Source organism: Euprymna scolopes, chromosome 26, assembly GCF_053919585.1.
Source record: "Euprymna scolopes isolate OS-2025 chromosome 26, ASM5391958v1, whole genome shotgun sequence".
Classification (NCBI taxonomy): domain Eukaryota; kingdom Metazoa; phylum Mollusca; class Cephalopoda; order Sepiida; family Sepiolidae; genus Euprymna; species Euprymna scolopes.
The window spans coordinates 102,754,149-102,776,640 of record NC_136507.1 but is presented as its reverse complement, the minus strand read 5'-3'; the positions used below and the strand labels follow the sequence as shown (position 1 = coordinate 102,776,640).

Genomic DNA, 22,492 nt, shown 5'->3' with positions numbered 1-22,492 from the left:
GAGATCCTCCACGAGCCTAACCTCTAACACAGTCATTAGTCAACTTCTTACATTGTTTTGGAATAACTTTCTCTAAGTTTTTTTTTTTCACTTCCTCTTAGCGCTATACTTTTTTGATTGTAAATTTCAAAGTTCTGACCAAGTTTTTCCACATCAAATTCGCGCCAACCAAACATTAAGTCTTCGTTAAATAAATAAGTTGCTTTACCAATGAAAGTCTCAAATAATTTATGCACAAACGAGTTTTCATTCTTTTTATTTATTTGCCTATGGCTGAGGAACAAAGCGTAGTATCTGTTCTGATGTTACACTTAGTATATTCTGTCCTCGATCAGTGAAGGAGAAGTCTTTACTGAGACAATGTTTATCTTTGTTAAAATACAAGCTTCTATTGACGGGAAGCTGGACGGTCTCCGTATTAGAAACAGACTCTGCGTATAAACTGTGTCCATCGCTTTATTGCAGATTACAAAATAATCAATATTTCAGTAAATATAAGTTATAAAAAGCTGAAAATTACACCATCCAATATTAAATATTAAAAAAATAACATAACTTTTTAAATATAACATGAATTTTGATGAAATTTTAGGATTTATCTCACCTTAATACAGTCCTTGGATGGTGTAATTTTCAGCTTTTTATAGCTTATATTTACTGAAATATTGATTATTTTGTAATCTGCAATAAAGCGATGGACACAGTTTAAATTTACTCTCGTGTGGAGAGACAATTAAAAAGAAACGAGTGTTCCTTTGAAATACAATGTGTCTAGTTCCAAAACGATTCATGAAATAAGTCGGCCATTTTTAATCCATATTTCCAATCATAACGTTGTGTAAAACGTTTGCTACCATCAAGTTATTCTTCTAATGATTTATTACAGAATTGATTCGTTTTTGTTTGTTTGTTTTTTTTTTTAATCCCCTTTGGGTTTCTGTTTTCCGGTTTCTTCTGACCAATCGCTAGCGTTTTCTGAAAACAGGGTGAGATTTTGACATTGCTAACGTTAACAAATAGCGGAATTCTTTGACGGCATGTTGGCCGAAATGGTTAAGTTTTTGAGTCGGATGTTACCGGCTGCTTTGCAACGGTGCTATGGAAACATGGACGTCATTCCGAAGAAAAGAGAAGCACAGTTGAGGAAGAACGAAAACTCCTGATTCACATCTTTTGTGCGCGGTTGTTTCTTCTTCTTCTTCTTCTTCTTTTTCTTCTTTTTCATCTTCTTTTTCTTCTTCTATTATTATTATTATTATTATTATTATTATTATTATTATTATTATTGCCTCATCAGGCTATCATCAAAGATTTCTCTTTGAGAACAACTTATGGCGTTCTCTGAAGTTTGAGTGACAACAAGTCTCTCCAGATTTCCAATACTCTCCACCTCTTTTGATGACCTTTGCTGATGAATTTGCGTATTCCCATCTTCTTCTCTTACAAACTTTAAAAACGGATGTACCCCAACTAACCCACTAAAAGTCATATCAATCTCCTTTCCTCTCCCCCAATTCCCTTCTTCTTTTTTTCTTCTTCTTCTCTATAAACTTTTAAAACGGATGTGCCCCAACTAACCCACTAAAAGTCATATCCATCTCCTTTCCTCTCCCCCAATTCCCTTCTTCTTTTTTTCTTCTTCTTCTCTATAAACTTTTAAAACGGATGTGCCCCAACTAACCCACTAAAAGTCATATCCATCTCCTTTCCTCTCCCCCAATTCCCTTCTTCTTTTTTTCTTCTTCTTCTCTATAAACTTTTAAAACGGATGTGCCCCAACTAACCCACTAAAAGTCATATCCATCTCCTTTCCTCTCCCCCAATTCCCTTCTTCTTTTTTTTCTTCTTCTCTATAAACTTTTAAAACGGATGTGCCCCAACTAACCCACTAAAAGTCGTATACATCGAGTCGCTTTCTATCGCCACAAAAAAATTGAAAGGCATTCGATGTAAAAACAAAAATCAAACGCCATTTCAATCCGACCAAACGTGCTCCGTCATTTTTAGGGTTCATTCAACACTTTTGCATACATTTCACTCAATTCAAAAAGAGAGCTCACAATAATGTACATGCAATTCATCTTTTATATTTCAATTCTACGATATTATTTTGAAAGAAAACACATTTATTTTATAACACGAATATAATTTCTAATCAATTTTTACGTTCGATCTGTTTAATCGATCACACCTTTTATTTTGATCGATTATTCTCTTTTAATTGCGTCAACACTTTAAATGCAAAGGGTTTTACCGTGCAAAATCAAACGTTGATTATTAACTTTTAATAAAAGAGGTATTACTAGAAGGTTATACTGGAAGCAGCAGCAGCAGCAGCAGCAGCAGCAGCGAATGCTGTTTTTAAGCATCGACACTCAATTGGGTAAAAGTTCAAATCAACAGTTTATTTCAACCAATCAGCAGCGCGTCATGGTAACAAAACTTCTTTTTTGCTTTCAAACTCGAGGCATGTGCGTACGTGAAAATCCAGGTTATTTAATGTCGATACTTAAAACAACATTCGCTGCTGCTGCTTCGAATATCACCTTCTAGTAATACCTCCTTTATAATCAATTAGCAATCAACGTGATATTTTGCACAATAAAACTCAACGCAACGAGAATGTCATGGACTACTGTGTTCGCGGCGCCAGCATAAACACACTCCCTCGCTGACAAACCCGAGGCAAGTTGCAGACACAGTGGCGAAAAACGTTCACAAACTTATGTACGCATAACATCAGCACATATACACCACTCCCTGAACATATGTACACACACACACACACACACACACACACACACACACACACACACACACACACACACACACTACTCTCATTTATAAAAAAGAGGCAAGATAATATAAGCACATATCTATCAAGAACGTTGTTGGAAAATCTGAATATATATTTATTACAAACTCTTTACTTTTGGTTGTCTTAACAAGTTGTTTATAAAATTGATATGTGTGTTTGGGCAAGGTTTGTCGTTCTTTTTCTGATGCTGTCTCATTATGAAGAGTTGGCAGGTGGTTAACGACACGAACTGACAATGACTTTCACTTAGGATGTTGGACACCTTCACGTGACCCTTCCTGTAAGTACCTGATGTCTATCTAGAAAGAATTTTGACTGGAAAAATATCGGGAAAACCAATATCAGCAATAGAATGTTCGGATTAATACGATGATGATGATGATGATGATGATACATATTAACTCAGACATTCTAAATTAATAGATGAGGACAACCAATTAGCACCATGTTTTAGTGATAGGATGGTTGATTCTTCACGCAAACTGTTGTCACGTGTCCAAGACTAGATTGAACTTTCTTTTTTAATTTCAATTCGCACGATATAACGAACATTTCCGCCAAAATGTAAAGAACTACAGCAAAGTAGGGGTTAGATTTAGCAGCAAATACATTAAGTGCAATACATTTAAATTCATACCGTTGGGGAAACAAGGGTGGGAATTCCAAATGCAAGCGGCTCAAGAAAAAAAGATTTACAATCTAACAAACATAAAATCTACGGTGATTTTTTTAATACATATATATTTCGCCAAATTAGTAATCTATGTTACGATTTTTTTTTTGCCGACAATATTCAGAAATGAAACTAGAAAGTTTCCCAAGTCGCTGCTGACTACTACCTTTTAGAGCCCCTCCCCTTTCATCCCTTGTTATGTTGGAAAAGAAGAGTTGGAAAATAATACTTACCATTCAACAGGTTATGAGAGATGACCAATAGAGAAGAAATTGATTTTCTATAAAACAAAGACAAATTGAATTTTAATGACAATGATCAATTCGGTGGAGTAAAATAATTAGAATTGATTACAAAAATCGAATTTAATGAGTAATTAGATTATGACACGCCATTTTAAATCGATAATAAAATTTGTACATGATATTATTGAAAATCAATTTAGGCAGACGATACTTTGGAAATTACATTATATTAAACAAAAACAATTTACTATTTAAAAAAAAATGCAAATAAAACAATAGATCTATGTATGTGTATGTATCTGTCTGTGTGTAAATATTTAACAGATAAACTCTTAAGCTACTGGTGAGTGTTAACACTGAAATTAACAGGAAATAGTAATCATACACCAATGATGGTTTATGACGAGTAAAATCTTTGTTTGGATGGATGAATAACGCGTACAGAAATATGTCAGCAAGTTGAAATGAAAAATGTTCATTTCTACTTGCTGGCATATTTCTATTACTTTTACGTATGCAACAATTCGATCACCATCTAGAAATGGTTTAATTTGAAATTTTTATAATTTATCTGTTGGTTTAGCTCAAATGGCAGGGGAGGCGCTAAATATTTTGGTTTCGATTCTAGTTGATGGTACCCAACTCAGTTTTGATAACTTTTGAAAACACTATTATTTCTTGGGTACAATATAATAATCACAACAGAATTAGAAAAGTTCAATTTATTTCTTCAAGTTATTTTAGATTAACTGTTTCTCGGCTATCTTGTGATAACTACGCCGGTAGGCAACGCGGCTGGGATGCTAAATGGTTTGGTTTCAATTCTAGCCGATGGCACCCAAATTTTTTTCTTTTACTTTTAAAATCAATACTATATATATATATATATATATATATATATATATATATATATATATATATATATATATATATATCCCCACTCTCCCCAATGGTTTACTTCTACTTGTACAGCTGCTATCGCGCAAAGGCAGCATGTGTATCGCAGATTTAATAATAGTGACAGCTAAGAGAGAATTTGCTGAAACCACCAAAAAACGCATCAAAGCACAGAAATTAGGAACCCGTGACTGCTGGAAAATCTACAACAGTGTAGTAAATAATGGGCAATCAACAATTTTCCCACTATCCAACAATCATGAGGTTGTTTGCTCAGCAACTAAGAAGGCTAACATGCTTGCCAGTCGGTTCGCCTCAAACTCCACACTGGACCGTGCTAACCACCCTCTACCTGACTTTCCTTTGTGGACAGACGCCACACTAGACGATCTGAAAATCACCCCTTCTCAGGTGCATGCTATCATAAAAAATCTTGACACTTCAAAAGCATATGGACATGATCTCATCTCGCCTGTGCTATTAAAGAAGTGCTCCGCCGAAGTAGCTCCGTTTCTCTCCGAACTTTACAACAAATGCCTTAATGACGCTTCATTTCCTGCCTGCCGGAAAACTACTTCTGTGGTACCAGTTTTCAAGAATTCTGGTGAAATAACTGGCCCAGTAAATTACCGCTCCATTAGCCTCCTCCCACTTTTTGCCAAATTATTTGAGACCATAATTAACCAAGCTCTAGTCCATCACCTTACAAATGCTAAACCTCTGACCGACCAACAATATGGATTTAGGCAAGCCCGTTCCAAAGCAGACATCCTAACTGTAATCTCTGAGCGTATATATCATTCACTGGACAAAGCAGGGGAGGGTACAGCGGTAGATGTAAACATATCTAAGGCTTTTGACAGGGTATGGCATGAAGGTCGCAGGAAAATAAGATCATACGGTATCACTGGAAGAATACTTAACATAATAAAATCCTTCTTAGATAAGAGAAAAATCCAGGTTGTCCTCGTTGGTAATACATCAAAACAATATGATATAAATGCGGGAGTGCCTCAGGAGTCTATCCTTGGACCTCTATTACTCCTAATATTCATAAATGACCTCCCTGACAAAATTGTCTGTGAGATGGGTATCTATGCTGATGACACCACGCTCTATAACAGACACGATAGGAAAACAAACGAACACATACCTAAAGAAATGGCAGAAACACTAGAGGACGACCTCCAATCTGTAGTGGAATGAGGACAAAAATGGATGGTCACATTCAATACTGCCAAGACTAAACTTGTTTCCTTCAATAACTACAAGAAACTTTCTCTATCACCAATAGTAATGGCCAAAGACTCTTTATCTGAAAGTACATCTTTTAAACTCGTCGGCCTAACGTTCACAGGAAACATGAGTTGGAAAAATTGCATTGAGAGCATTGTCAAGACCCCTGCGAAAAAGGTAGGGTCTCTCTACCGTGCTAGAAAGCTACTAACGCCCGAAAGTATCCTGTACCTCTATAAGATCACGATTCGCCTATTTATGGAGTATTGTTGTCATATTTAGGCTTGTGCATCTGCTACTAGTCTCACACTCCTAGACAAGGTTCAAAAGGAAGTCGTCAACCTAATAGGTCCTGAACTGTCATCTAAGCTTCAGCCTCTGTCCCATCGACGAAATGTAGCATCCCTCTGCCTGTTTTACAAGTACTTTAACGGTGAAAGCTCCGACGAACTGCAAGGACTTGTACCCCCTCGACGTAAATACCCCCAACAAACCCGACAAACAGCAAAATCCCACCCCTTCGCAGTTGAGATCCCTAGATGTAAAAGAGCCTTTTACTCCAGTAGTTTCTTCCCCAGAACTGCTAGACTTTGGAATTCCCTTCCGGGTTCCTGCTTCCCCAACTCTACTGACATGCAGAAGTTCAAGTATAACGTGAACCGACATTTTGCTACCCAACTATATATATATATATATATATATATATATATATATATATATATATATACAATTTCTTATATTTAAACTTATTAAGAAAAATATCATTTTTCAAAACAAATTTTTTTATTTGAACAGAGAATACAATATTCAAAGTAATTTCCTTAATCCATGGATTTTCGATGTAGACTCTTCTCCTCAGAGGAAAGTCATTAGAAAAATATTAATTCCGGTTTAAGGTTTTGCTATTAAGCACATACATAGAAAATATTTTATAATGAAATCTTTTTAAGGGACATAGAGAAAGACATTAAAGGTTGAAACAAAAAGGATATGAGACTTTGGTATAGTAATCCTTGAATAGAATGGGGTGGTGTTATTTTTAATTCGCGTTATCTAGTATATTGAGTAATTTTATTTGGCTGGGATTGTCTTATATAAAAAATATTACATTCACCCAAATATTTTGTAAGACTTCAAACCACGAGATTCATTAATCTGTGATCTAATTCATCTTATTATTCTGATATATATATATATATATATATATATATATATATATATATATATATACAATGTATATATGTACAATGTATATATAATGTATATATGTATACATATATCCATTGTATATATATATAATGTATGTAGGTATATATATATATATATATAATGTGTATATATATATATATATATATATATATATATATATATAACCGTCTTATCGTTAAAAACAACATCAACAAACATATATATATACATATATATATACATATATATATGTATATATATATATTTATATATATATATATGGGGGAGTTAAAAGAATTAGAAAAAAAGAATAAAATCGATTGTTTAAGAGGAGACTTATCGTTATAATTCAAAGCTCAACAAACTGTTTTGGTGCTTATATATGTCCCCTTTTCATGCAAGTAAAAAAAAATAGGGAATTAGTTAAATGCAAATATGAAGTAGGATAGTTAAGGATTCGAACTTGCGAAGCTAGACTTGGAATTGAGAATTCCAATCATAAGTTAAAATAAACAATAAAATAATTCTTAGAAAGAATGCATAATAAAATATGGGTTGCAGAATTAGACAAGTAGGTTAAATTCCTTTGTAAAACAACAAAGAGAATGGGAAATTTCCTGGTCGTCAGAAACGGTTTCAAAAACGTGCAAATCGTGCATGTTGATAACACATGAGTTGTGGTCACGTGATTTCTCAATATAGGAAAGAGTTCGAAGTTAGTTAGGAGTAGTTAGGTCAGTCAGATCAGAGAAGCAAAGAGGTTCAGACCGATTCTCGGTTAGAGTCAAGGCACTCTCTGATAGCGAGAGGGTTCAGCAACTTTGAATCCCTGAAATACAAAATCATGTCCGACCGGTCGAAGAATAAATGATCATCATGTTTTTCATAACTGCCGTCTTCTGTGTTCATCATTACAACGAGAATTTATATTATATGTACAACTGTCAAACGTAAATGTCAAACGCCCTCGCGGTCTATTTATCAAGATATTAAAAAATATCTTCTAGTTGAATTACAGGCTTGGTGCTCTTGTAGTAACATGTACACTGTCTATTATACATATATAGAACTGTCTGTCTCGTTATATATACCCTGTCTATGTCTCCAGTATGCTATCTCCACAAACATGAACATTCCTAAGACAATATGAACACTCACAATGAATATATATATAATATCTAGCATCTCATAGGAACACTCAACACACATTAACATCTAAGACACTACTAAGACAAACATAACAACAAATATAATATATAAGTCGTAATCTAAATAAGAACAACGAAACATATAGATTTGGTACTTCAAAAATAACACACAATATAACATATAGAGTATTAATAAAATAAGAAAACGAAAGTATAAAAATATATACTAATTCATATAGTAATTAATTTATTCAATAAGGATACATCAATTAGCGGTGTAGGTAAGTACAACTCTTCATACCATGGTATTTCAGAACCTAATGCCTAGGGAACACAATAAGGATGCGACGTCTACATTAGGAGTAAAATAAATGTGCAGTGAGAGATTAATTATTGAGACTGTTTGGGGAGAGAATGGGAGAACTAAAGTGACTAGTGTTGTATGGTAGGAATATAACTTTGATTATATAATGGAGGTAAGTGTTTACCCCGTATGCCATGGTGGGTTTAATATATGTATACATATGCGCATCTAAACTCTCGTGAAGAATATAGGATAAGCGATTGAAAATGGATGTTTAATTAATCATATGTGTTAATGGGTTATAACTAGGGAAGGATTTACTTAAAGTAGGGAATTTATGCTAAGGCTTCAAAATAACATGGTATAAAAGGTTTCACTTATCCTACACCCCTAATTGATGTATCATCCTTGTGTAATAAACGAATAAGTCAATATACATTAGTATATTTTTTATATTGTCGTTTTCTTATTTTATTAATACTCTCTCTCTCTCTCTCTCTCTTTGTTGTATATATATATATATATATATATATATATATATATATATATGAAAGTTTGCACAGCCTTTCTTCAGACCTATTAACAAACGAAACTATTTTACCTCTATCGCTTCAACGTTCGACGATTGACTACATTCTTTTCCAGATTGATTTATTTTATTTTATTTTTACATGATTGTCACCACTTATCAAGGCCCGGAAGCCACTCGGGGGTAAGGGTTATTGCGTGTACAGTAATCAATGGGATATTATCGTAGTAATCGGTAGCATTGGAGATTTGATAAAGTGTCTTACTTTAGGGGGGGGGCGGTACATCAGGAATTTGTTTATGTTGGACTTGAAGATATTCAAGTTGTAGTCAGGTGGGAAACAGGCAAAGAGAAGAGAGTTCCACAGGCGTGCACTTCTAAGAAAGAAGCTTTGTTCATGGAATCTAGCATTAATACTCTGGGCCTCTGATTTCTGACCATCAACCACTACTCTTATGAGCCTATCGAAGATGATTGTTCAATAAACATTTGTTTACATTAGATGTAGAGCCGATCATGTTGTAGTCAGCTGGGAAGTAGTATTTTGTTCCACGGATAGGATGCTCTAGGAAAGAAACTTTATTCATGGAAGTTGTGCTTGATTTTGATAAAGAGATGGAAAAAGGAAATTTCTCTGCTGTGGTTGTAGATAAAAGAGTTCTTGCTCTGAATATTTTACAGAGAAATGGGGATTGGAGCTCGGGCGAACAGCTATCATGAACACATCGAGACAGTAGAGAAAGTTTAGTAACATTTATTCTTTGTAAAAAGCGACAAGAGAGAGAATAAACCATCTTCCACTAGATTTCAAATCGGGTTTGAACTTTCTCTAAATAGAAATGGTGTTCCGAGCAGAATATGCCCAGATATGACAGCAGTACTCCATTTCAGGATGAATCTGGCTCTAGGTAGAGGATTGTACTACGACTAAGGTACTTTCTGGAGCGACGGAAAGATCCAACTATTTTTCCAGATACATTCGCAATAAATTTGATGTATCTTTTTTCCATTTCAGGTCTGAGGTAAGAGTCAATGCTACTATATTATTAAAAAAGGAGCCATCCTTAAGGAGAAAGTCATTTATTTCAGATTGGAATAAATAAGGATCCGAGCATTGGCGGTGAAAACAGAGAAACTTTATCTTGGAGACGTTTCACCTCCCAATGGACTATGTGCTCATGACTGACATCAACCTTTAGGATCAAACCGAGTACGTTTATTAAACTAAGTAATAAACTAAGTAATAAACTCGTACGTTTAATAAACAAATAAACTGAAAAAACAACAACAAAAAAACACGCGTCATTGTTTTTTTTTGGGGGGGGGGTGGAGAGGGGGAATCATTTTTTCATGTCAACTACGCGTGCTTCGAATCCGATAACTGGCGGTCGTCACCATCGCCGTCATCATGTCATAAGAAAGAAGTCAAGTTACAACGCAGGACCGGCTTGCTGGGTGAGGCTTTGCCTATATAACAGCACGAAGAGTATTTAGTTTTCTCCCACTGCAAGAAATTAGACACTAGACTCGGAAAGTGGGATTGAGAAATCAGCTCCCCAAAGGTGGAGCACACTGGCCTGTAAAAAGTGTCTGGGCAGCCCGTTGGAATTCACCGGTGAAGAAGCTTCAAGCGATTAGCAATAAACTAACCCTTTCTCAAATATAAAAATCCCCCGCCAGAATACTGGAAGTTACAACGACCGCCACCTTGCAAAAATAGCTTCAACCAAAATGAGGAAAAACTGTCGGACACATCAAAAAAAAAGAAAAAAAAAAAAAAAGGATATGCTTGAAGAGCAGAAAAGTGGAACTTGAGTTTACTTTCACCAACCTCGTAACTTTAGCTTTTCTTATTGTCTTTTAGTCCTCACATTCCAGGAGTGATTTTTCTGACAAAGAGGAAAAAATTGTTGTGTTCTAGGTCGGAATGTATCTATATCATACTTATCATTGGCTTTTTTGTTTTTTGTTTTTTAGTTTTACCCAGAATGTTTTTTTACGCTCCTTATATCAAGTGGCTTCATACCTTGCCTGCAGCTATTTCCACAAAAAACGCATAGCGGTGTTGAATACTCTCGATGTAAACAAATCACCGCGTGAACTACTACTACTACTACTACTACTACTACTACTACTACTACTACTACTACTCGATACCTCCGTTCAGTCTCAAGAGACAATGAAACTGCCTGTACGGGTAAATGTGCGTGTAATAGTGAGGCAAGGGCGGTGCAATCCTAACCACAATTCTCCTGAATCGGTACTGCTTGGATCCAGTGACAAGGAGATTCCCAAGACTGACTGGAAACAATACCGAGATAGGCGGAGAGCACATCCATCACCTGAATTCCCAAATGGTCACCTATTTTAATAATGATCAGACTTAACGTTGCTTAACTTGATGGGAATCCGTGTGTCAGCGTGATTATGCCGTATACGCTAGTAGTAGTAGTGACTATAGAGTTAATTTGTCTCTAACCCTGTAATAGGAGCAATAGTAGATGTTGTTTGCCATGTCTTCGAATACACGTTGACATCTAGCATACAACAGTTCACATTTTGTGTTTAATAATTAGCGATTTGTTTTTATTGCAATATACATTAGTATCACACAGTATTAGTTTTTGACTCCCGTATTGTGAGACGAAAAACTTCTCTGCTTCTTGCGCAGACAAAAAAATCCAAGACAGCGCTTCCAGCTTTCTATATTTCATATTTCACTGTCTCAAGACTTCCTGTTCCCTGCATCACTTTCTCCACACGTTCGCTAACAAACCTCCATCTTAACTTCATTTGTCCTAATCTATTTTGATCGATCTTGCTACATGCCGTATTATATGACGACAAACAAAGGATAATATTGTTATATTTTTTCCAGTTGTAATCTCAATGGTTATATCTAATACTAAATATCAATCTAAACGCAATTTCCATGAACAAAACTTATTTCCTAAAACTACTCGCCTGTCGAACTCTGTTCCGATAGCCTGCTTTCCAGCTAACTACAACGTGGACGTCTTTAAGTCCAATGTAAACAAGATCTTGTTAAGCCGTCCCCTTAAATAATCAAATTACACCGAATTTTCACCATTAACGATCACTATGCTGTTGCCCCAGAGACTACCGTACACTCATTAAGCCTTATGCTTGAGTGGCTTTCGGGCCTTGATAAGACTACCTGGGAAAAAGTATTTAATAATAATAATAATGATATATGGACTCCACGTGGTTAAGCGATCGCAATCTTCATTTTAATGTCTCTTTGAAATAAGTTAATGAATACCAACGTAGTAATATTTATATAAAAATAGAAACCACCACCTTCGCACAACACAAGACATGAACGTGTCTAATATTATCCCAATATAAAATGGAAATGTAAAGCGTTTTATATTAAAATGAATTTATATCGAATTTCTGCAATTTGAAGGCACTTAATGTTTAACAGGAGTTTTTCGTGAAACGTTATGCAACGTTACCCAACACGTTGTATCCTCAGTCGCAAAGGAAACCAAAAATAGAAAAGAAGTTGCTTTTTTTCTTGCAACAACGGCATTTATTTCCTCATTCTCCTGCCACGCGTAACTTCTTTTTACGGCTTTGACGTCATTTTGTTTACGACTCAGTATTTGCGTATTTGTCACAAGTAAATAATCACACCAACTGTAAATACACCAACACACATAGATCAAATTAATACCGCAATTCATACGAATTAAAACGGATATAATTTAGTCGTGGGACGATTCCGAAAGTTTTGTTCTATATTTCCGGTTCCGATACAATTACTGATTCTGATTCTATAATCGCTAAAAGAATTTCATTCCTTTTGAAGAGGAGGAAGATTTAGCAAAAAGTTTTATCAAATTTTAATCGTATATATCATTTTCTTTTTAATTAGACAAACATTTGTGTTGTTTTTCTGCGTTGTATCCTAGATTTCGATAAACTCGTTGTATGATTTTTCTCCATATTTTCCACTTGTGCCTGCAATACGAAGTTAAATCTTAAACAATTGATAAGAATAAATAGTAAAAGGATCGTTTTTTGGAATATGAAATTAGCCTCGAATTATTCTGATTCCAATACTTCCAAAAGTTTCGATTCCCGATTCCGATTAATCATCCCAACACTAATACATCAATTTACAAACATCAGAAAGATAAACGTATGTAGCCGCCATTTTTCAATTTTAGAGTTATCTCCCTTATAAATAACATTTATGTGAACATTTCTTTTCTTATCCAGCATCAAACGTTCCTCATGAAGTATGGCGCCTCTGCAGATCGTTGGAGTTATATGTGGCGTGTTGGGTGCCTTTGTAGTGGTCACCGTGGTTATTGTGTGCCGAATTGTTCAACGTAAGAAAGAGGATTTGCCCAGCCCATCTTACCGAGCCATTGGCGATTACAATCCGGCCATGTCGTCAGTTTCCGTGTCATCTGGGTCCAATCAGGTGAGACATTTTATATTTTCCCCATTTTCTTTGCTTGTTGAAAATTAAAAGAGCCAGAACTTACCAAACGATCAAAGTGTCTACAAGATATTCACGGAAAGAGTACATATCTAAAATAAATTCAAACGCAAAGTCTAAGGTGATAAACATTTCATGTATTATTTGCATAACGGACAAATATTTTCATATTGAATGTAATTTGCACAACGTTTCGGTCGTTGTAAACAATCTATAGCCCCCCCCCCGTCCTGACTTTCACGAAAAACACTCGTCTAGTTGAAACCACTATCAATAATTTCCCCCACTCTTTTTCTGTGCTTAAACCTAAACGTGGATTCCATGAACAAAGCTTCTTTCTTAGAACTGCACGCCCGTGGAACTCTCTTCCGCTTCCCTGCTTTCCAGCTGATCGTCTTCAAGTCCAACATAAACAAGTTCTTAACGAGCCGTCTCCTTAAGTAATCCAATTTACCAAATTTCAACTACGAATGATTACCACGATATTGTCCCATTGACTACCTTTATCCTCGAGTGGTCTCTGGGCTTTGATAAGTGGTGACTCCTTCCTAAAAATAACTTCGACCTTTTTCAGGTGTATAAGTCGCCAAGTTTTAGTCAAAGGTTACATCGATCGAAACGTTGTACAAATAACATCAAAGATGAGAACAGTAGTCCGATTAATCCGAATAATTCGAACAATAGTTCGTTGTCTCAAACTTCAGAAACGTAAAACATTTCATCTCAAACAATACAAAGATCATTGACTGGAAAGATATTTCTAACGCCTTGGGGGGAGGGGGCAGCTGTTCTGAAGGGTCGAACTGAAAATTCTTTAAAATCAAACAAACTGAAGAAACTAAAAACGCAAACTAAATTAGCGAAAGTTATAATCAGCATATTACAAAAATCACGTGAGAAATGTAACATAATCGTATTAGCAATTGATGACGTGGCTTAAGCATGACGTCACGGAATCATATATATATATATATATATATATATATATATATATATATATATATATATATATATATATATATATATACTAGCAAAAGTACCCGTCGTTGACTGGGTTCAAAAACAGCCTACAGAAAATGGACTCTGATTTATGAAAGTACTAGCGAGGGGTACCCGGCGTTGCCCGGGTGTTTGGGGGGGGGGGGTTAAAAAAAAGTAAGTATGAGGATCGAACCCGAACCGTTGAGGCAAAGTTGTAAATTAAAGTGTGAAAAAAAAAACAAAAAAACGTGCGATCTAAACCATTGCACCACCGCGAGATGCTAACGGAAACACGTTTGAATTTATTTAATTAGTTGGATTTAGCAGGTGCCCGTTTTAAATGAGGTCAAGTTTTGACTGCAGGATAATATTCATTTACTGCTGAACGATTTATTTTTCTTTTTTTCTCCCCCCCCCCCGAAGATGTTATAGAAAAAAAGACTACCAACATGCGGCGAGCGACAGATATTGAATATTTATCTTCCCGAAATCGAGCAAATTAAATAGACTGGCGAGCTCCGTTGTTAACTGTGAGATATTACGATTTGTATGTGATATAAAAAGTTTTAAAATGTTGTTAAGCGAGCGACCGCTTCTCTGAAAGAAGCCTTTTGTAGACACACAGAAAAAGCGAACACACATACATACATACATACATACATACATACATACATACATACTTACATTTTCGCTTTTATATTTATAGATGAGAGGTTATGAAAAAGAAGGGTTTTAAAGAGATAACGTCAAATTTGGAGGTATCAAAACCAAAGCAAAATATGATGAAAGTAAAAGTAAAATAGATAAACCCCATAATTTATTATACCATACCTGTTCACACTGAAACACTTGTCACGATATTCTGTGGATCTATATTAAAAAACCTTGTTAAACTTTGTGACATATTTCCATTCTATGGAGGTCAGGCGCGAACGAACACCCCATAATTTTATTATACCATATTTCTTCAAACTGAAACATAATTATCAAAGTATACTTACGCAGATAGATATGAAAAGTCTTTATTAAAGTTTGTGCCTATTTCCATTCTATGGAGGCTAGGCGCGAACGCTGACCCCACAATTTTATTATACCATTCCTATTTAAGTTAAAACATACTTATCAAAGTATTCTTATGTACATCTATATCAAAAACACTTGCAAACTTTTTTTTTTTTTTTAATTTTTTTTATTTCCATGCTTTTTGGACCAGGCGCGAACGCTGACCCCACAATTTTAATGAATCATCATTATGCCAGATATACCATACCCATTTCTGTGTCTCGATACATCTTCTATCATTATGTGTGATCAGTTTTCTATAATAGTCAACCATATAGGAGCCTATTTGTGACCAGACACACACACACACACACACACAGACGTTCAGCTTTATATATATATATATATATATATATATATATATATATATATATATATATATATATATATATATATATATATTTAAAGTGATGGTTGTGTAGTTCCAACGAGAGAAAAAATGTATATTTAAAAGAGTGTAGCCATCAACAATTGTGGGTTTTTTTTTTTTAAAGGTTTTCATCATATTTTTATTTTAAAATATTTTTATAACGCGTTTCGAGCTTAGGGTGTGCTCTCTTCAGATGTTTTCGTAAAAAGTTTTTCTTTAAAATAGGAGTTTGTAGAGTTACCTCCGCTGATATTAAATATGTTTTTTAGAGTGATGCGTGTGTTCAGACATTCTGACTCCAACTGTAAGTGTTCAAATGTCCGGTCAAAGTTATTTTCAAAGAGTGTTTTTAGTCCATATGGTGAAGGTTTTTATGGGGTTTTTAGGGTTCTTTTTAAAGACTTTCTTTCCCCATGTATAGCATACACTCACACACAATCACACACGCATACATATACATTCATGTACATTTACACATGCACACGCACACGTACGCAGGCACACGCACATACACACACGTACATACATAGAAATATATGTAGGAGCATACATATATACATACCCACCTACACACTCACACACGTACTCGCATACATCCACCGCTAACAATTATTTTTATTTTTTTATTTTATATATATATATATATATATATATATATATATATATATACTTTTTCCCCCAACCAAAACACGCATGTATATATGCGCTTAATCATGCAGACATACGTACACACACCCACACACACACAAGTAAGATGGAGAATAGGTAGAAGATATATATACACACACATACACGCACATACACACATATATGTACACACTTATATGTATGTGCACATACACTCACAAACATCCACATACTATGTAGGCACATACACATACACATACACATGCACACACACAGACATATGCAGGGACTCACACATGCGCGTATATCCATATCCACACGAACACATTTACCCACTCATACATGTGCATACATATGTATATATATATACACACACATACATACGGATGTGTATACACTCATCCACCCATATATATATATGGGCACATGCACTCACAATCACGCATACACATACATATTCATACATCCCACCTTATGTATACATTGGTTGAAGTTTCCTTTCTAATCCAAGCACATATGCATACATGGATTCGGTCACCCAAACATAAGTGCACGTATACATACAAACAAGATGTAGCATAGATAACAGATGATATATATATATATATACACACACGCATACACAATCATATGTGCACACCCACGCACACACACATATACACACGCACACACGCGCGTACATACACATACATACGTATAATTTCTAGTTGTTTGTTTAGTTAAGAGAAATGGTACTCTACTGGGTATGGGCGCGCGCACCCGCGAAAGTGTGCGTGTGCCTTATTGTGCTTTTTTTGTTGTTTTGTGTGTGAGGGTGCACACCTACCCAAGTATGCATGCGTGTAAGTGTATTTTGTGTTTTGCCTATTTATGTGTATAATTATGGAGAGATGTTTAAGGCGGGGTTAAACTTTGCTATGAAATTTTTTTCTTGTGTTAGCAAGTAGAAGTAGTTGTCAGTTTGGAAGATGGGCATTATCTCGAATCTGCCTCCACTGCATGTGTGTATATGTTGTGATACATGTAGGTGTCTATTTTCCGCGATTTTGATGTTGGATCGGTGTAGGGCTACTCTATTACTAAGGTTTTTTTGTAGCGCCTATGTAGGATTTACCGCATGCTGGACATTTTATTACATAGATCACGTTTTTTGAGGTTCAATCTAAGTTTTTTATAATTTTGAATGTTTGTATGGGGTTCGTAAATGTGTATGTGTTTCCCTCTAATATTATGTTGCAGACACCACATCGTTGTTTGTTGCATTTTGTGACTCCTTTTGTTGCGTCTTGATTGAGTTTGGATGAGGTAAGAATGCGTTTTAGGTTTTTGGGTTGGCGTTTGCTTTTTATTATTTTTGTTGTTTTCAGGAAGTTGTTTAGTTTGCTGTTTTGGTTAAGTAGGACGAGGTTTTTCGTTATCTCTGTGAAAAGCTCTGGGTTGTTTGTGTTGTGTGTGGAGACGTATGTTAGGATTTGTTCTTTGTTTCGTTCTTTAGGGGTTCTCAAATCTTCTACTGGTATATTTGTCGCAAGTTGGATCCCTTTGTCTATAAGTTGTGATGGGTATTTTATCCTTGGACGTATTTGGCTTTTATATAGATAGAGAATTGCATCAGTAGTGAGATATCTTCTGGAGCGACCTTGGCAACAGACTTGATATACATGTTCCATTTCAGATCAGGAGTAAAGGTCAAGCCCAGAAGCTTGTCAAAACATGGAGCTTCTCTTAGACAAGAGCCATCCATTTCAATTGATGCCAGATGGGGATCAGAGCGTTGATGATGCAAAGATAGGAGTTTGGTTTTAGATGCATTAAAGGTAACCAGCCATGTCTTCCCCCACTGAACCACGCGCTCAAGATCAGAGGAGAGAGAATCAGAGAGAACTTCATTTACAGCCTTTGATGTGTTGCCATAGATGGTCGTGTCATCAGCATAGATGTCAACGAATGATTTAAGTATGTGTTTTGGGAGATCATTGATGTAGAGCAGGAAGAGAGTTGGGCCCAGGATTGACCCTTGAGGGACTCCAGCATTAATACTGCAGGCCTCTGATTTTTGTCCATCGACCATTACTCTTATGAACCTATCAGAGAGAAATGATTTAATAATTGAGAAAATATTTCCAGTTATCTTGTGAAGTAGGCCTTTATGCCATACCTTGTCGAAGGCCTTTGATATGTCAAGAGCAATTGCCCTAGAAAGGAAGCCTTCGTCAAGAGATTCACTAATCCTATGAGATATAACCATTAGCACATCTGCGGTAGATCTTGCAGAACGGAAACCATATTGCGTTTGTTCGGGGTATGTACGAGTTCAAGTTCGATGGGTTCATGAAAGTACATTCCATTAAAATAACGGGGTAAAAAAAGGCACAGGTAAAAAAAGGCACAGGTAAAAAATGGCACAGGTAAAAAAGGCACAGGTAAAAAAGGCACAGATAAAAAAGGCACCGGTAAAAAAGGCACAGGTAAAAAAAGGCACAGGTAAAAAAAGGCACCGGTAAAAAAGGCACAGATAAAAAAGGTACAGGTAAAAAAAGGCACAGGGATGCAACAGTAATGCACCATGTCTTCCATTTACCTTTTTACATTAAAAACTATTTATTACTGTTTTTAACTCTTTTTCGTCTCAGAAAAGGTTTATTACAACTTGGAACGTCAGGGGCTACTATTTTGAGATCGTGTCTAACAGAATTGTGGGGATTTGAGCAGCGAAATATCTTTTCACATTACTATTAAACTTCTGCAGTTTATATATTATTTCTTGTGGTGAGAGAACAACAACTATGGAAGGCAGGAATTACTGAGGATACAGTTAAGAGACTCAGCATTCCTATCTGATCGTAGTTAACCACCTGAAGAAGGCCGAAGGAATAGTTGGCCGAAGCGTGGTGATATGATGATGAGAATAGCAGTCCGCAAATAAATAAGCATATTCTGCAGTTAAGTACAGTCAGGGGAGCAGGAAACAAGGAGGGAATTTCAAAACCTTACAGCCCGAGAAAAAAATACTATTAAAGCAGAAGACTTTTATGCATCTAGTGATCTTAACAGTGAAGAGGTAAGATTTTGCTGTTTGTCAGGTTAGTCAGAAGTATGTACGTCGATGAGACAAGATTGCTATGAGTTCATCAGAGGTCATTCCAATAAAGTATTTGTAAAACAGGCTCAGAGGTTGGAGTTTAGTTGAATTCCTGATATTCTTGTGGTAGGAATCCTCGAGTGTGGACTTTGAATATCGTCTCAGAGTTTAAAATATATCACCAGTGATTAGAGATTTCAGTACTGTATAGACTCAGAAGAAAGAAATGAAAGCATATACTGTGAAAGCCAAAAACGGTCTGAAAAAGGTTTTACGAAATTTAAAACCCATAATTCGGATATAAAAAATATAAGAACAAAGAAATACAATTTTATGCTTATTTTATTTAGTCAGAGAACAAAGGAGATGGATAGATAATATATATATATATATATATATATATATATATATATATATATATATATATATATAATGTTTATTAGAGAAAAAGAGAGAGGGGGGAAGAAAAAAAAGACGAGGGAAACTAAAGAAGAGTTGTAAGGGTGAGTATTTCCACAAACAAGAAGGGGAGGGGAACATCTTTGGAGGTGAGTTATGTATGGGGAAGATAGGAGAGGTGTGTGAGGATTAAGTAAAGGGATAGGTTATGGGGGAAGGAGGGTTGGTACGGCAAGTATGAGGGGGTAAAGAAAGATTATTCATTTTCAATATATCAGGATAACCCTAACCCGACGAATCATTTGGAGGAAGAGATATTTTAGAGATTCGAGGGGAAGTTAATATTTAAATGTAGGATGCGGATGGCGACGTTATCTGCGGTTTGAAATAGTTAAGTTTAGGCCCAGTGAGGTAGTTAGAGTGGAAATTTTGTAAGTTGTAGAAGGACTGGATTAAAAGTGAATAGGCATAGAGATACCAAGAAAATCTGGTTTTCTAAATTCCAGGGGGCTTATTTAAGGGGTGGGTAGCAACGATGATGCAAGGATCAAGGCACAATTCTCTTTTAAAGTGCTCAGAGTGGGAAAAGAGACGGGTGAAGCGTAGTAGTCGTTATGCATGTATATGGAAATGATAAATTGTATATATTAGTCAGATAGAAGTTAAATTCATTTAAAATTAAGTTAGATCAAATTAATAAATTTTAAATTAAATAGGTTAAGGCTATCTAATATAAGTTATGAGCTCAGGTTTAGACTATCTAAGTTATGGGAGTTATAATATAGCATAAAATAAGATATCAGGGAGGACTAATAGTGAGATAGGAAAATCAGAGGTAGATAAAGATGAATCCTAATGGGGGGGGGGTATCGGTGGAGTTCATAAAGTTTCCATATTTAAATTTCATCTTGTGCCTACAATGAGCAATAATTCTGTTTTTAGAAATTATGACATTTAGCCTGATAGGTGCTTTGATTATAGCCGTGGCTTCAGTGTTACATAAATAGCAAAACTGTAATTCTGGGTAGTAAAACTTAGATTTGTTTAGTATGGATCAGTTAGTAGGGTGAATAGTGACGTTTTAGAATTGTTCCTAACGAAATAGGAGATATGAGTTTTCAATGTGTGTATTTTAGGAGATACATGCGAATATGTAGTTGGGTTAGTATTAGGACAGGTTGTGGTTGAGTTCTATGTTGTTGGGATAAGGGACGACCGTAGATTTGGGGGTCCGTTAGTAGAGTTGGGGTAGTAGATTCTTGGGGTAGTGTTATTTTGATTTGGATCCTGGGTCCCAATTGGGTAATTACTGACCGGCGGATCACTTTAGGTTAAGCTAGGGAGGAGTTCAGTGAGCATGCAGGTACAAATTACATCCGAATACATGCAATTGTTGTTAAGTGGTCAATTTATGAATGATTAGCAGTTACAGCTGGGGTTGTTTTGATCAGACTGGTCAATTAAATTTAGTTGGGCATTTTGATTTTATTATAATGTTTATTATTGTCTGGGCAATGTTGGCAATAGTGGAGAAAAAGATTTTTATAAAATTTTTATTTAGTATTGTGTTGTACCTATATGGGTGTTTGAAGGAGTTTTCAGTTATTTAAAAACTCTTGAGAGATGTTCGTTTTTACTCTATTGTTATAAGGGGGATTAAACCATATATTTTCTTTCTTCTACGGTGGGTTATCTACTTGTTATATTCTATATAACGCGGTGGCGTTTCTTTGGTTTATTATTATTAGTGGTAATTGTACTTTTATGTTTACCTTGCTTCATTGTTGTTATGGAAAACTATACTGGTTGGGCGGTCAGTTTTTATCATTTTTATTCTTTTTATATATTTTATCGGTGTATCTACCAGAGTGATATTGTAAAAATTAGAGTTCAACTCAAAGATTGATTAATTTGAAAATAATTTAGAAATTCTGTTAGAAACTGATGGGATGATGGAATTTATGACAGATCTAGTGTGGTTAGAGAATCTATAGGCGTAGAACAGTGAAAGGTTTGGATCATGTTATGGATTATAAGAGCCTTCGCTTAGGTCAAGAGTTACATCTGGAAAATATGTTTTTCTCCTGGTAAATAGTTATACCAAAGCCAAAGTTCCCTAAGAAATTTCTCAGTTCATTAATTGTCTTGTATAATCTTGGTCTAATGATAAAGAGTGTGTCATCTCTCTATAGACCGTCCTGCAAATCCCTATCTTTGAAATTGGAATAAGCCAACTAGATCAGTAACCTGAGTCGAGTAATATCCCATAACGATATCAAAGTTATCGGAGGTATCCTTTCTGGTCTCTAGGTTATTATCGTATCATAGAACGGATTTTCTGGTTGGAAGTATTAACTTAATTTCTAAATCAGTAAGATCCGAGTTACTTTAGTTAGAATAACTGTTTTATTTAATAAGAGTGAAAATATAGATCGGTAGTGGTTGTCTATGTCGAATGT

At 35.4% G+C, this 22,492-nt stretch overlaps 1 protein-coding gene across 1 annotated transcript in view; it reads left to right on the top strand.

The window, feature by feature from the left end:
* The window catches only part of LOC145248315 (synaptotagmin-6-like), a 237,355-nt gene that overhangs the window by 131,204 nt on the left and 83,659 nt on the right, over positions 1–22,492 (top strand). The window contains exon 2 of the mRNA XM_080110224.1: positions 13,287–13,494. Coding sequence (XP_079966350.1) covers positions 13,309–13,494 — 186 coding nt within the window. The 5' untranslated portion in view covers positions 13,287–13,308. The remainder of the gene's footprint in view (positions 1–13,286; positions 13,495–22,492) is intronic.